At 37.8% G+C, this 16,515-nt stretch overlaps 1 protein-coding gene across 1 annotated transcript in view; it reads left to right on the top strand.

Moving 5' to 3' along the window:
* Positions 1 to 16,515, top strand: part of ANK3 (ankyrin 3) — a 366,342-nt gene that overhangs the window by 142,450 nt on the left and 207,377 nt on the right. The window contains 1 exon segment of the mRNA XM_030797694.1: positions 15,384 to 15,482. Coding sequence (XP_030653554.1) covers positions 15,384 to 15,482 — 99 coding nt within the window.

Here is a 16,515-nt window from a genome sequence, read left to right as displayed (position 1 = left end):
TCCATCTCTACTAAAAATACAAAAAAATTAGCCAGGCATGGTGGCGGGCGCCTGTAGTCCCAACTACTGGGGAGGCTGAGGCAGGAGAACTGCTTGAACGTGGGAGGCAGAGGTTGCAGTGAGCTGAGATTGCGCCACTGCACTCCAGCCTGGGCGACAGAGTGAGACTCCATCTCAAAAAAAAGAAAAAAAATTAAAAGCAAATGTTCTAATAGTTTCTAAGTCAGGACCTCTCAACTAGTTTTTCCTAGTTTGTCTCAGCCACCTTTTCCCATAGATTCTGAATCATTAACTCTGCAGTGGGGACTTGCAATCTGTGTTTTTAACAAGTTCCTCAGGTGATTCTTCTGATCAGGCAAGATTAGAAAATATTGACCAAGGCTATGTTATGAAAATGTTTCTCTATATAAATTGCCCAAAGTTGATTCATGGAAGTCTTTAAAAATCATTTACTTGTAACAATTATTTTTGTGTTGATAACCCCTTAATATAGCCTTGAATTTATTTTATGTCTTACATCTTACAAAACACATTTAGGTATAGTCCATCATACGAAATTCACAAAAAATATACAATTTTATAGATGAGTCAGTGAGGCTCCCATTTGTCTTGGGTCCTACTGAGAATAAAGTGGCAGAACATGGATGTGAATCCAGACCTTCTAACACATTTTGCTACACCTCAGTGCGTGACCTGTGGAGCTGGTGGGGCATGCTGGGTTGTGGAGAGAGTCAGCACGGTGCTCAATGGGCAGCCTCGGTGCCTCATTCTCGTTGAGGATGGGGTATTGGCACTGATGGTAGCTGGGGTCTTCATGGTGCCTAGAAGAGTAGCTCCAGCTCCTTAGGACACGTGTGCTGCCTACAGATAAAGCTGTTGGCACAGACTGAATTTAGTATTTCCAAACTGTCTTTCTTTAAAAACTTCAAAGACATTGTTTTCATTTCTTGACATGTTTGAAACTCCAGCATCTAATTTGTTAAAAGATCAAGTGAAGGCAAGATACCTGAGAAACTAAGAATTTCAAGTTAACTGATGTCTCAGAAGCCTGCAAGAGTGGTTTACTTTCTGGAGGAGTAAGAAAAAATATTCAACACAGAAATTAATTTAGTTCCAGGTTTGTCAGGAGTGATACAGGAGTATAGAAAATTTGTAATATAAATCCCTATTACTTTTTAAAGAATTTTTGATGGCAGAATGTTAAAACAAAAGTGGGTAGACTTTTTTATTGAAGTTATAACATTCATTAGAAACATTTCAGGAAGTCTAATATCATTAGCTCAACATATTCTAAATTGTTTCAAATGTTAAAAAAACTTTCCTCAAAGTAGAGTAATTGATTCCTCCACAATTGAGTTTTAAATGCCCCTTTCCGTTCAACTACTATATATATCTCTCTACTCATAGATCTTTCTAGCTGAGAGGGGCTTTCTTTACTGTAAAACAGATAGCAGACTACTTTTGAATGAGCTTTAATAGTGACATCTTTAAAGAAATACAAAGAAAAACCATGAGTTCTTATTTAAAATGAAAGAGTTGAACTAACCACTCTTTTAGACATTAACTATTTTTGCTGTCACTGAATATGCTGTTTCCTTTTGGTTGGAAATTGTTTCTTGGCAACGTTTTCTGTATAGAGACTATGCTACTTGGATTCAGAGCTGGAGCTAAGGTTTGCCCAAGTTAGGAAGATACTCAATATCAGGATGTGTTTTCTCTTCTGTGACTCACAGGAAAGAGCACAGCTTTGGGAATCAGACAGCTCAGGGTCAAATCTCAGCTCCCGTATTTTCTAGCCATGTTTCCTGTAACCCCTTCCAGCTTCACTTTGCTTCTCTGTGAACTGACATTAATAGCATCTATTTCATGTGTTGTTATGGAGATGAAATGAGATGATGCATGTTTCATAGAGCCTGCACAAAGTAGAGGTCCCATAACTGGTAATTTTCTTCCATTTTAATTAACGTTTGTTCTCATGTCAAACGAATAGTTTCTTGGTCTAAATCAGCGGTGTCCTTTTTTTTTTTTTTTTTTTTTTTTTAGCAGAACTCTTTTTCTAACAAATTTCTATGGGAATTAGGCATTTACTGTGTCAATCTTTAGTGCCCCCAAATTTCTTATTGTTTATGGAATTATGGAAACTCTGAAATGTAGCCTGAAAAAATATAAATTTAAAAGCATATATGGAATACTCATTAAAATGGCTACTATCAAAAAAAAATCAGAAAATAGCCAGTCTTGGCAAGGATGTGAAGATATGGGAACTCTTGTACATTGTTGATGGGAATGTGAATTCATACAGCCACAATGAAAGCAGCTCATCATTTCCTCAGAAAGTTAATACAGTTAACATATGATCCAGCAGTTCCATTTCTGGGTATATACCTAAAACAATGAAAAGCAGGTTCTCAAGAGGTATTTGTACATGCATATTCATATATATTCATAGCAGCATTATTCACGGTAGCCAAAAGGTGGAAGCATGCCAAGAGTCCAACAGATGAATGGATAAACAGAATGTGGTACATCCATACACTGGAACATTCCTCAACCTTAAAAAGGGAGGAAATTTCGATGCATGCTACAGCACGAATGAACCTTAAGACATTATGCTGGCCAGGCGCGGTGGCTCACGCCTGTAATCCCAGCACTTTGGGAGGCTGTGGAGGCACATCATCTGAGGTCAGGAGTTCAACACCTGCCTGGCCAACATGGTGAAATGCCATCTCTACTAATATACAAAAATTAGCCGGGTGTGGTGATGTGTGCCTGTAATCCCAGCTACTTGGAAGTCTGAGGCAGGAGAATCCCGTAAACTCAGGAGGCAGAGGTTGCAGTGAGCCAAGATCGCACCACTGCATTCCAGCCTGGGCGACAGAGTGAAACCCTGTCTCCTCCCATCACAAAAAAAAAAAATAAAAATGCTGAGTGAAATAAGCCAGTCACAAAAAGACAAATACTATGATTGCACTTAACACAGGTATCTATAGTAGTCAGATTCGGAGACAAAAGTAGAATGGTGGTTGTCCTGGGCTGAGAGGAAAGGGGCATAGGGGCAGCTAATGGCTATAAAGTTTTTCATTTTTCAAGATAAAAGGAGTTCTGGAGACTGATTGCAGAATGCTGTGTACTTAATGCTGCTGAACTGTGCACTTAAAAATGGTTACAATGGAATGGTATATTTTACCACAATTTAAATTAAAAAAATTTTTAAAGCGTCTATTGAAAATCACTGGGCTCTGGCCGGGTCCATGGCTCACACCTGTAATCCCAGCACTTTGGGAGGCCAAAGTGGGTGTATCACAAGGTCAGGAGATCGAGACCATCCTGGTTAACATGGTGAAACCCCATCTCCACTAAAAAATACAAAAAATTTAGCCAGGCGTGGTGGCAGGTGCCTGTAGTCCCAGCTACTCGGGAGGCTGAGGCAGGAGAATGGCATGAAACTGGGAGGCAGAGCTTGCAGTGAGCCGAGATCATGCCACTGCACTCCAGCTTGGGCAACAGAGCGAGACTCCGTCTCAAAGAAATAAATAAATAAATAGGAAAATCACTTGGCTCCAAAGACCCAGAGTCATCTGTAACATCTAATCATGCAAAGGTGGAAGAGAATTTGTAATTAAGGGAAGAGATCCAAGATCAGCTTCCATCCTAGTCTTTCTCCTCTGGCAACTCCTGGGATTGTGTGTATTGGCTGAGGGTGTGCGTGGGGAGAAGCAGGTGTGGGAATCTTTAAATATGGTCTGCCTTCCCCCTAAATCACTTGAGAACCAAAGGAAGACCTGGCTGTGCCTTATCTGAATTGTTGATGAGCCATCCTCTATTAATTCAAAGGGAGCCCTCTGACAGGATTAACAATAAACAGCCTCATACTATCCTTAAAAGAAAATAAGGCTCTTGAGTTTAGAACAGATCCCAACACTCAGAGCCTGACTTCACAACAAACAGCAAACATCCAAGCATTTGCTGCTGCTTCCTGGGAACGCCAGCACTATCAGGTGTCTGATCAGATGGGATTAGTTGGTCTCTCTGAGAGGAGTGAGGTTGAGGAAATGTCACTGGCATCAATATCTTCGGGGTCAGTCTCAGCAAATCCAGTATGGACTTAATCTCCTTATCCAGAAAGCACACAGAGAAAAGTTGGCGTAGAATAAGCAAACAGTTAGCAAAACTGGAAAAGAGAAAAGGACTTTGTCTAAAAAGACCTATTTCATTTAATTGAAGTCTCATGAAGAAAGAGGAAAAAAAAAAACAACTTACAATGGTGGTCATCTTTTTTTCTTTCTTTTTTTTTTTTTTTTTTTTCCTTTTTTTTGATGTAGGATTTTTCTCTCTGCCGCCCAGGCTGGAGTGCAGTGGCACAATCTCAGCTCACTGCAAGCGCCACTTCCCAGGGTCAAGCAATTCTCGTGCCTCAGCCTCCCAAGTAGCTGGGATTAGAGGCACACACCACCACGCCTGGCTAATTTTTCTATTTTTAGTAGAGATAGGGTTTCTCCATGTTGGCTAGGCTGATCTTGAACTCCTGGCCTCCAGTAATCCATCTGCCTCGGCCTCCCAAAATGCTGGGATTACAGGTGTCAGCCACCATGCCCAGCCTAGTGGTTGTCTTAATAATGATCACTATGGTATGAAGGAAGTTTCTGAGTTTATTTTATACTTGTGTCACTAATAATAGGTCATCTAAGTCAAATATTTAAAAAGAAATGTCCTGCATATAGTGTCAGACTAGGAAGGGTGGAGTGTTTCCTTATCAGTCTATTCAGATATTAGAAATTTTCCTGAGTATATCCTTGAAATCTCAAATCCTTATCATTGGAAGTTATCATTGTTTGCATATGTTTTATGGGATTCTTAAGGAATTTAAAAATTTGGCGCCCTCATGAAAAGAAATAAAGTACTGATAAGTACTACAGTATGGATGAACCTTGAAAACATGCTAAGTGAAAGAAGCCAGTCACAAAAGATTACATATTATATAATCTCATTTGTATGAAAGGTCCTGAATAGGCAAATCCATAGAGACAGCAAGTAGGGCTTGGGAAACAGAGAAATGGGAAGTGACCACCTAATGGTATGGGATTCCTTTTTGAAAATGATGAAAATGTGCTAGAATTAGATACTGCTGCTGATTGCACATCCTTGTGAATGGACTAAAAAAATCACTGAATTGTACACTTTAAAATGGTGAAAATTATGATATGTCGATCTTAATAATGCCATTATAAAAATAAACCATTAGAGAAAACTTTCAGTGGAAGATAATAAAAACTTACAGAAAAAATATGTTTTTATACTCTTAAGAAAATTAAAGGGAGCAGAAATTCAGTTCTCTAATTTTCTACATTGTATCAAACCTATATGACTGTTAAATAGAATTTATCAAACATTTATTGATTACCTTTTCTGTGCTGGAGAGTTAGCAGATGCAACCTCTTCCCTTAGAGGCTAAAAGAGTTTTCAAAAGATATATATTTATAGTGTGAACAAAGATGGTAGTAATCTTTGCTTTCATGTATTTCCTGTGCTTTCTCTGTGAACGTATTCACTAAGCATTTTTCCGTTTCTGTATATACTAGAAATAATGCTAAAGTATAAGAAAATAGAATGAGAAAACATAAAAATCTTAAAATGTATGTGTTTTAAATGTAAATCACACGCTGAAATCTTGATCTTCAATTTGTTATGCCACTTTGACTTATTTTTTAATCATAATAGTAACTTTGTGACAAAAATTATGACAAGTGGTAAGAATTAGCAGAAGATACTGGATTCCATCTCAACTTTAATTATTTTAGAATTTGTCTTCAGTGGGAACATGTCAAGGAACCAAACTAAAAGGCTGTATAAGTTAACCTTTCATTATCTACAAGATTTTGAGTGATATCATCCACTTAACTCTTCCCTTAATGATAACCTCTCCCAGACATTTTTAAAGAAGAGATGAGACATGGGGGGGGCAGTTGAGGGAGACATCAGTGATTCACATACATCCTTTATATATTTAAATGAAAAGTTTCCCATTTATCACAAGTAATATAGAAAATGGCCCTGATTTCACTTTGGGCAGTTGCAGACATGCCCCTATTTTGATGATTATTTCATAAAATAAATTTGGCTGGGTTTTTCAGAAACACTGAGAAAGAAGAAATAAGCAAGCAATTCCACATTTCCCAGCAGAGGCAGCTGTTTTTCCAGGTCCCTGACATCAATAGTACCCACATATTTCTATCATATTCTATCACATAAAGCATGTTATATACCACATATGCCTATCATTTTAAATCAGCTCCAGCTTGGCCTGAGCTTCCCACTCCTCTCAGCTGCTCCTGATCCCAGCATGGCTCACAGACACAGCCTGTTCTGAGCTGATGCTCCTCTAAGACCTTTTGCATCCCTCATAAGATCCACCTGATTTAGTACCTTATCATTCAAGGCTTATTTTAAATCGCCATGTCTTTTCTACCCAAATTATTTCATAATATCCTTGTGAGATGCAGTCATTTCATACATTTCTAAATGTCTGTATAATAAGTAATAAAAATAATATAACATCTAATAGTTATAATGTTTACTAAATGCCAAGCACCATTCTTAAGACTCTACACTTATTAACTCATTTATCCTCCTGACAGTCTATTGTCTTAGTCCATTTTTTGTTGCTATAACAGAATACCACAGACTTGTAATTTATAAAGAAAAAAATTTCTTATAGTTCAGGAGGCTGGGAAGTCCAAGGTCGAGGGGCTGCATCTGGTGAGGGCCTTGTCAAGATGGAGGAGGACATCATATGGTGAGAACAAGAGTATGCATGTCCAGTTCAGGTCTTTCTCCTCTTCTTATAAAGCCACCAATCCCATTGTGGAGGCCATACCCTGATGATCTTATCTAATCATTAATCCCTGCCAAGGACCCTACCTACAAATTCCATCAACGTATGAATTTGGAGATTAATTTTCTAACATATAAAATTAGGGGGGCATATTCAAACCATAGCAACTATGATATGAGCACGTACTATTATTAGCCTAATTTTACAGATAAGAAATCTGTGATACAGAGAATTTAAGTAAACTTACCTACGGTTAATTAGCTAGTATGGGGCAGGCCTGGAATTTGAACCTAAGCAATCTAGCCCTTAACCACTGTCCTGTCCTGCCACAATGCAATGTTTCTCTCTTAGCACACTCTTAGGTGCTCCAAAAATGCAAAAATAGTAAGACGTAAGTATATATTAGTACACTACAAAGTATGGTGACAGCATGACCTGGTCTAGCAAAAAAAAATATGAACTTGGGGTTAGACAACTGATGGCAGTTTTGTGACATTTGGCAAGGTATTTTCATTTCTAGGGTCTTCAAAAAATCAAATTTTTCAGATTTTTACAGATTTCCTCATCTGTAAAATAAAAACATTCGATAGTACTTCTTTCTAGGGTTGTTGTGTATATTAAATGAGACAAAAGACATGAAATACCTATGAATGTCCTTCTTTTAACACAAATTATCTCATGTCTCCTCTTGACACCCCTGTGATGGAGGCAGTGGAGGTATTGTGTCCACTGCACAGATGAGGAAATAAGTTCATTAAGGATAAGGCACATTCTCAGTATCAGCTCTCATGAAAGTGGGTGTGGAAGAGTGAGAGTGGGGCCTTGTCTTCTCATTCCCGATGGAATGTGCTTCCCACTAGACATATGCTAAGGACGGGACTGAAATAAAGTTATAACCAGGATAGAATTTCTCCCCCCACCCAATTCATTATTAAAATTTTTCTGTACATTTCTAAGCCAGTTTTATAGTTTAGGAAGTACTGTAAAAAGTCGTCTTTATTTTTGGAGTTAGATGATCTTTTAAGAGTTATTCTAAAGTATATCATATGATATAATGTAACATATAATACCATATATTACTGTAGAGCAGTGTGATGAAGTTGTAAAGGAATTTATTGAATTTTTACAAATCCTAAGCGATCTTAGTTTGTTCTGGGTGATTTGCTTCTCTTTTTCCTAAAAGTAGAAGGCAAAATCTATTCTAAATTGGAATTTTATCCCCTAACTTCAGTTGTAGGGGCCTTCAAGGAGTATAGGTTGGAGACTAAAAACCTTAGCTGAAAATCGAGGTGGAAGGAGATCCTCATAGAAGAAAGTGAATAAACTACAAAAGAAAAAAGGGCTAGAAATGGTATTATATATAAGAACAAAAATCTACACATTAGAGATATAGCAGTGATCCATGTTGTTTTCTTAAGTACTTAATTAATTTATTGGCCTAGAAATTTGAGAGAATTGAACTTGCTGTGTACTGTAATTTTGCTCAGTCAAATTTCTGAATATTTATCCAGGTCCCATTAGTGCTTTATATAAATATATGTATAGCTGATTCCCTTCGTTGTTTATAAAATGTATCTGCGTATATATGTGATTCCGTTTTTGTCTTTGTCCACCATTTTTCAAAAAGGATTAAGGAGAAGTAAATGCTAGAGAAAAAAAAAGGTACTGGTTAATCGTATGCATACTTAAGTTTTTTAGAGTGAATAAATATTACCTTGAATAGTTTGATGGGAAAGTTAAGTTAAATAAGATGCTATTGTGCTGGTGATGAAAACAGTGGTTTATAAATAAGCCCAAAGAGTTTAGTGAAATGGAAGGGGTAGTACCTGGGAGTTGGGAAACCTGGGGTCTTGGCCAAGCACCGAGCTCTGTGACTCCATGTAAATCACTTAGCCTCCTCCCTGGTCTCTTCCTTACCTATAACATAGGTGATTAGACCGAATGAACTCAGAGGTCTTTCAGAAACTTCCCAAATGCTAATGTATTCTATAACATTTTGAATGAACAAGAAAAAATTTATTTGGTACAAGAACAAACATTCTATTAAGAAACTAATATATATATAATTACAATCGTATTTACTTTTTGTTTGCACTAAATCAGGTCAAATTCAAAACTCCAGGTTGAATTTGTTTTTATCCAAATGTTAATTCATGCTTCTTCTCACAAAGTGCATATAGATCTTTAACTCTAGCCATACTTAATATTCTACCTTAATGGGAAAAAAATTCATCATATTTTTAGGTGCAGGATATTCTCAGGTTCCTTCAAAGTTTACGTATTAGGGAAGTTAATGGCTAAGTTAAACCTCTCTGGGGCATCCAGAGTATAGAAAGCAAGGGATGAGAGTTGAAACAGATGGTGGTAGTGGGCTGCAAATTAGGCAATATTAAAATACAACTATTTTTCCACTGTACAAATGTACATGGTAGAAATTTTTTAGAAAAGCATGAAGAAGCAAAAAGTCATCTATAATCTCATTACTGAAAGAAATTGTTAACATTTGGATTAATATCTCACCAGGCGTGGTGGCTCATGCCTGTAATCCTAGCACACTGGGAGACCAAGGTGGGCGATCACTTGAGGTCAGAAGTTCAAGACCGGCCTGGTCAACATGATGAAACCTCGTCTCTACTAAAAATACAAAAATTCTTTGGGCATGGTGGTGGGCACCTGTAATCCCAGCTACTCAGGAGGCTGAAGTGGCAGAATCACTTGAACCTGGGAGATAGAGGTTGCAGTGAGCTGAGATTGTGCTACTGCACTCCAGCCTGGGCAACAGCAAGACCCTGTCTCAAAAAAAATTGACTGGGTGCAGTGGCTCACCCCTGTAATCCCAGCACTTGGGGAGGCCGAGGCAGTTGGATCACCTGATGTTGGCAGTTCGAGAACAGCCTGACCAACATGGAGAAACCTCGTCTCTACTAAAAATACAAAATTAGCTGGGTGTGGTGGCGCATGCCTGTAATCCCAGCTGCTCAGGAGGCTGAGGCAGGAGAATTGCTTAAACCCGGGAGGCAGAGGTTGTGGTGAGCCGAAATCATGCCATTGCACTCCAGCCTGGGCAGCAACAGTGAAACTCTATCTCAAAAAAAAAAAAAAAAATATATATATATATGTGTGTGTGTATATATATATATATGTATATATGTGTGTGTATATATATATATATGTATATATATGTGTGTGTATATATATGTATATGTGTGTATATATGTATATATATGTGTGTATATATATGTATATATGTGTATATATGTATATATATGTATATATGTATATATGTGTATATATGTATATATGTGTATATATGTATATATGTGTATATATGTATATGTGTATATATGTATATGTGTATATATGTATATGTATGTGTATATATGTGTATATATATGTGTATATATGTGTATATATATGTGTATATATGTGTGTATATATATTCACACACACATATATATTTGGATCAATATATTTTAGAATGCATATATATTTATGTATAAAAATTGATCTTATTTTTCATAGTTTGATATCTTTAATAATATATCCATGTTTTCCATGTGATTAACTTATCACAGTATACCTTCAAACATGGTATGAGCCTGACAACAGCATAGTTCCAGTTCCTCCTTTTCATCTGTGTGTGATTGTTGTCATACGTTTTACTTTTGCATATATTATAAGCCCCACAATTTGTTGTTTTTGTCTTTACTTTGGACCATCCGTTATCTCTTTTATTTACCTTCATTTTTTGCCATTTCCGGAGCCCTTCATTTCTTGGTGCAGGCCTAAGTTTCTGTTTACTATCATATTCCTACTGTCTGAAGAACTTTGAACATTTTATGTATTGCAGGTCTGCTGATGATGAATTCTCTCAGCTTTTGTTTATCTTAAAAAGTCTTTATTACTCCTTGAATTTTTTAAAGGTATTTTCATTTGGTGTAGAATTCTTATTTGACAGTCAGTATTTAAAGATGTCACTTCTTTTTTTCTGGATTGCATAATTTCTGATGAGGAGGCCACTCTACTTATTATCTTTGTTCTCTGTATGAGATGTGTCTTTTTTCCCCGGGCTACCATCAAGAATTTTCCCTTTATATTTCATTTTTGGCAATTTGACTGTTGTGTCTAGTTGGAGTTTGTTTATTGTTTATCTTGCTTGGTGTCTCCTGAGCTTTCTGGATCTGTATTTTTCTGCCGTTCATTACTCCAAGACAATTCCTGACCATTCATTATCTCTTCAAATATGTCTTCTGTCCCATTCTATCTCTTCTCCTTATGCAGCTCTCATTAGCTGTTTTGTATCATCCCACAGCTCTTGGAGGCTCTGTTCTTTCTTTTCCCCTCTTTTTTCTCCTTAATGTTTTTATTTTCAATAACTTAAATTGACATATCTTTAAGTTCAATGGATCCTGCCTCAACTGCGTGAAGTCTATTGAGGAGCCCAACAAAGGAATTTACTCTGATATTGCAATTTTTCTTATCAAATGTTTCCATTTGACTCTTTGCTAAGAATCCCATGCCTTTGCTGCAATTCCCTATCTTTTCATGCATGTCATTCCTACTAGATAGAACACTGGATATTGTGTGTAGAAGGGGAGAGATTGAGTTACATAATATTTGTGCCTGGAAATGAGCATACTCATACTTTTTCTTCTGTGCTGCAAATACGAGAGGTGGAGCCTGTTTAGGCAGGAGTTGAGCTGAGTTTACGTTTTGTTTCAGGCTTCAGATTCCTCAGTGGAAGGCTGCCATTGCTTTCTGCTTGGGGTGGAGGCTGGGGCATCAGAGAATTTTGCTTAGTGTTAGGGCTCCACCCTGAGCTTTCTCTGCACACCTGCAGCACAGAGGAGGTCTCCCCACACCCTTGCCTTACCTCAGCAGTTGACTAACCTTGCTTGTTACTCCGTGCTAGGCTGGTGCTAGGGGTCGGGGGTCTTTCATGTAGGCTCAGACTCAGTCTTTAGGGTGTGTGTCTGGGTTCAAGGCTGGGTCTTTCTCCACATTCCTGCCCTTTCCACCACAGCAGCCAAACTCTGCCCTGTGTGTATGGTTACGGATTTGAAGGCTCTTTGTACAAACTGCCAAATTGCATTCTAGCAAGCATGTACAAATTTACATTTCACCAGCAGTAAATGAGGGTTCTCTTAGGCAGGCTTTCTAGCTCTAACATCACTGAGTTTCTTTGATATGTTGGGATTTCTTAATTCTGTTGCTTGCTTAGACAGTGGAAGTGCGGCTCACAGTGTTACTCATAGTAGGGCACAATACATTTTTATTGGTTAGCTGAGGAATCAAAATATGAGTAGTCCATTGAGTGGCCCTGAGGTACTGCTTTCATTTTGATTTGTTTCTACTTCACAGGGGCATCCACGATGTGACTCAGGAATAAAAAGTGTTTGCATTTTAATGGAAGCTGCATTTGACAGAGATGAGAAGCTAGGGTTTTTAAACAAAGGTCTTCTGAATCCTGCCTGAAAATACCACAGCCTGAGGGTCTGGAAGCCCGAATTCTGATCCTGATTCTGCCTCTAATTAGCTGTTTCTTAATCTGCAAATTACCAGTTCTGTGCCTCACTTTCTTTATCCAATGGGCTTAATGATATTTATCCTATTTCAATGGATTGTTGTGAGGGTAAAATGAAATTACAGAAGTGCAGGCCCTTAACAACACTGTTTAAGTGCTGTAGAATATAAAGTATTTCTCTAGGAAGGGCCGGAGAGGTGGAGAAAATGTGAGAATTAGAAACTCAAGGCACCTTTTTGTCATCTACACATCCACAGTATGAGAGAGTGCGTGAATATGGAAGAGAGTGAAATTAGAAACAGACTTCTTCCTCTTACTAAACTTAGCCTGTTTGTGATAAAGGTTAATTAAGTCTTTCTCAACCAGTGAGGGCATAATTTTAAAGGGAAATGGCATGCCAGCCCTTACTCACACTGGGAAGTGATGAGGTCTTCGTGTCACGTCCCACTTGGGGCTCAGTGAGCTCTCCTATTGGTCGACGTTTCCCTTATTCCCAACCTGACTCTCCATCTGCTGTCTCAGCTCTAGAATTCATGCACTGTGCCGCTTGGGTCACTAGAGCAACACACACTTGTACTCAGAAAACAGACATAAGCAAGCAGATCTAAAAGTCATCATGAAATTTATTTCCTTCTGCCAGCTTTCACTCAAACCAAATAGTCCTCCACACCAAAAAAGACCACAGCGTGCACAATGCCACAGCCTATAGTTTCACTTCTCTTTTGTAACCTGTTATACACAGTTGAAAGCTGTGCAGCCGCAAGCTGGTAGGCCTAGAGCAGGGGTCAGCAAACCACTGCCCACAGGCCAAATCCAGCGCACTGCCTGTTTTTATAAATAAAGTTTTAGAAACACAACCGCTCCCATTTCTTTACATATTGCATGTGCCTGTGGCTGCCTTTGTGCTACAATGGCAGAGTTCAGTAGATGCAAGAGACTGTATGGCCTGCAAAGCAGAATATATTTGCCATGTGGCCCTTTGCGGAAAAAGTTTGCCTGTACCCTGGGTAACAGCAATATTAGTCTGTTTACTTTCCACCAGCATTACTAAGAGAAATTTGTTTTCCTCAGGTCTCTTTCTTCTTTCATTTAAGATTTATATTTTAGCATCTAAGAATAGTGAGCAAAGAGAATGTGCAACCTTTCCATCTGTGGAAAGGTTGTAAACCTAACCCTAACCCTACAACCATTAAAAGCGTTTAACTAGAAAAGTTTACATAAAATACAAGGAGAAAAGGACATGTTAAACAACTCCCCATGAGGACTCAGTCAGTCAAAGCCAGGTATGGAAGAGTCTACACAATAAATTACCCAGTTTCTTCAATAAATAAATGAACGCAGCGGGGAGAAAGGTGGGATAGAGGAGCTGTGGAGATTAAGAAAGACTTAAAGGACTCAACCTAGTGCAATATGTCGACCTTCCAACTTGAGCAGACTAATGGAGATAGTTGGAGATAATGGGAGAATTTGAACATGGAGGGGGTCTTGGGTGCTATAAAGGAATTATTTTTACTTTCTTCGTTATGATAATGGTATCGTGATTTTTTGAGATGTCTTCATCTGTTAGAGATAATTAAATTGCAGTATTTATGGGTAAAATAACATGATGCCAAGAATTCTCTTTCTCCTCTTCTTAAACTCCTTCAGAAGGAAAAAAAAAAAAAAACAGTAGGGAGCATAAAAGAAATAATATTGGCAAAAGGTTGATGTTTACTGAACCAGGGTAAGGAGCACTTGAAGTTCATTATGTTTTTTTGCCCAAACTTTGTGTATGTTGAAACTTTTCATTATTGTGTTTTTTAAGATCATGCATTCGAGAGTTTAAGTGTTGAAGAGTTGAATCCTGGTTCTGCCAACTGTTTCTGCATGTGTAAAATGGGGATTGTAATTCAGATTATGTATGATGATATGAGGATTGTGAGAATTAAATGAGATAGTAAAGAGTTTAGCATAGTCCCTCACATGCAGGAAGTGATCAATACTTGATAGCTACTATATTGTTTCAGTTATCAAATTATAAATACATAATCCCTGTGAGCCTAGTTTATTTGTGATGTAATTGATTCTTTGTGAACAACAGGATTTAAACTCATATTGCTGCTACACAAGAATAAGAAGCCAGGCATGGTGGTGCACACCTGTAGTTCCAGCTACTTGGGAGGCTGAGGCGAAAGGATCGTTGGAGCTCAGGAATTTGAGACCAGCCTAAGGAACATAGCGAGACTCTGTCACTTAAAAAGAAAAAAAAAAACAAAAACAAAACAAGAAATTAGGGAATTGTTTTCAATGTATGCATACATTTCCTTGACAGTCTGGAAACAATCATAGCGCCTGTAAGATGCTTGGAGAGGAGAATAACTACGGTAGCCTACTACTGAAATCAAGGAGAACACAATTAGAATTTCAGATAATCCTAACAATCTGGTTATTCTTCAAATATTTGTCAAATAAGAATTACAGTTTTCATGAGACTGCTAACAAATGCCTGTAAACACATTTAAGCACCACGGGCATGGGAAGTTATGTGACTATGTATAGAAGTAACAGATTTTCCAGTTTGAGTTCCTATTGTCTCTCCTTGACAAGCTGATGCTCCCAACGGAACCTGGGAAAGGCTCCAAGTCACATGACACTCCTTTAAACTCAGTCTGTACTGACTTAATCAGCTACTTGTTAGTCAACCACTCACTAGCCAGTATGTATCACTCAAATTTATAGAAAAATACACTGACTTAAAAATGCAGGATTTTTTAGCAAAAAAACAAATTATCACCTCATCCATCAGTCAGCTCAAGTGATTGAAATAAATTAACTTGGACCCTGCCTCACAGATTCCCTTACAATTCATTCCTTTTTAAAGTCTCCTTCTGAAGAAAATTCCTGTCAGAAGTATTAGGAAGCACACTGTTCATAAAGGATGTTTAGAAAAGAAGAGGGGGAAATGGGGATATGTTGGGGGAAGTTTAGAAAGGAACGTTTTGTTGAAACCAAAAATATCAAATCTGTACTTTTTCCTCTTCTTTCCAGAATGACATCACTCCTTTACATGTTGCATCAAAAAGAGGAAATGCAAATATGGTAAAACTATTGCTCGATCGAGGAGCTAAAATTGATGCCAAAACCAGGGTAAGTGTGCAACTTATGCACCTGCTTCTACTTATATTCAGGAAGTGGGAATACTTTTCCTAATACCTTTGTGCTGATACAACATGAGCTTCATTTTCTGTTCTATTTGTTATAGTCTCTTGAAAAATGACTGCTACTTTTATTCTTTTTAAAATGGTATGGCCATCCATCTATATTTATCAATACTCAATTCACAGTTAAATGGTACCTGGCTTTAAAAGTTCTAGAGTTTTTGTTGCATTTAATTTTCAAGACACTGTAAGCTAAGCTATTCGGTCAGTTTGTTACTAAAACTGCAAGTTATTCTATTTAAAAACAAATCTGTCTACCCTTGTGCACTGCTGGTAGAAATGTAAAATGATGTGACTGCTATGGCAAACAGTGTGGAGCTTCCTCAAAAAAAATTAAAAATAGAGCTAACATATGATCCAGCAATCTCACTTCTGGGTATATGTCCAAAATAATTGAAAGCAGGATCTCAAAATATTTGCATAACCATGTTCATAGCAGCAATAGGCAAGAGGTAAAAGCAGCCCAAATGTTCATGGACAGATGAATGAATTTTAAAATTTTAAAATGCAATGGAGTATTATTCGGCCATTAAAAAAGAAGGAAATCTTGTTGCATGCTACAGCATTGATGAACCTTGAGGACATTATGCTGAGGTGAAATATACCAGTCACAAAAGGACAAATACTGTATGATTCCGCTTATATGAGACATCTAGAATAGTGAAAATCACGGAAACAGAAAGTAGTATGGTAGTTGGCAGGGACTAGGGGGTAGAGGAAGTAGTTATTTGATGGGTATAGAGTTTTAGTTTTGCAAGATGAAAAAGTTCTAGAGATCTGTTACACAACAATGTGAATGTGGTTAACGTTATTGAAGTGTCCGCTTATGGACTGTGAGGGTAAATTTTATGTTGTATGTATTTTACCCCAATTAAAAATTTTTAAAGGCTGGGCCCAGTGGCTTACAACTATAATCCCAGCATTTTCAGAGGCCAAGGCGGGAGGATCGCTTGAGCCCAGGA

Source organism: Nomascus leucogenys, chromosome 18 (genome assembly GCF_006542625.1).
Source record: "Nomascus leucogenys isolate Asia chromosome 18, Asia_NLE_v1, whole genome shotgun sequence".
In the NCBI taxonomy this organism is placed as follows: domain Eukaryota; kingdom Metazoa; phylum Chordata; class Mammalia; order Primates; family Hylobatidae; genus Nomascus; species Nomascus leucogenys.
Note: the sequence above shows the minus strand (reverse complement) of the source record. Positions and strands in the feature narration are given on the sequence as shown.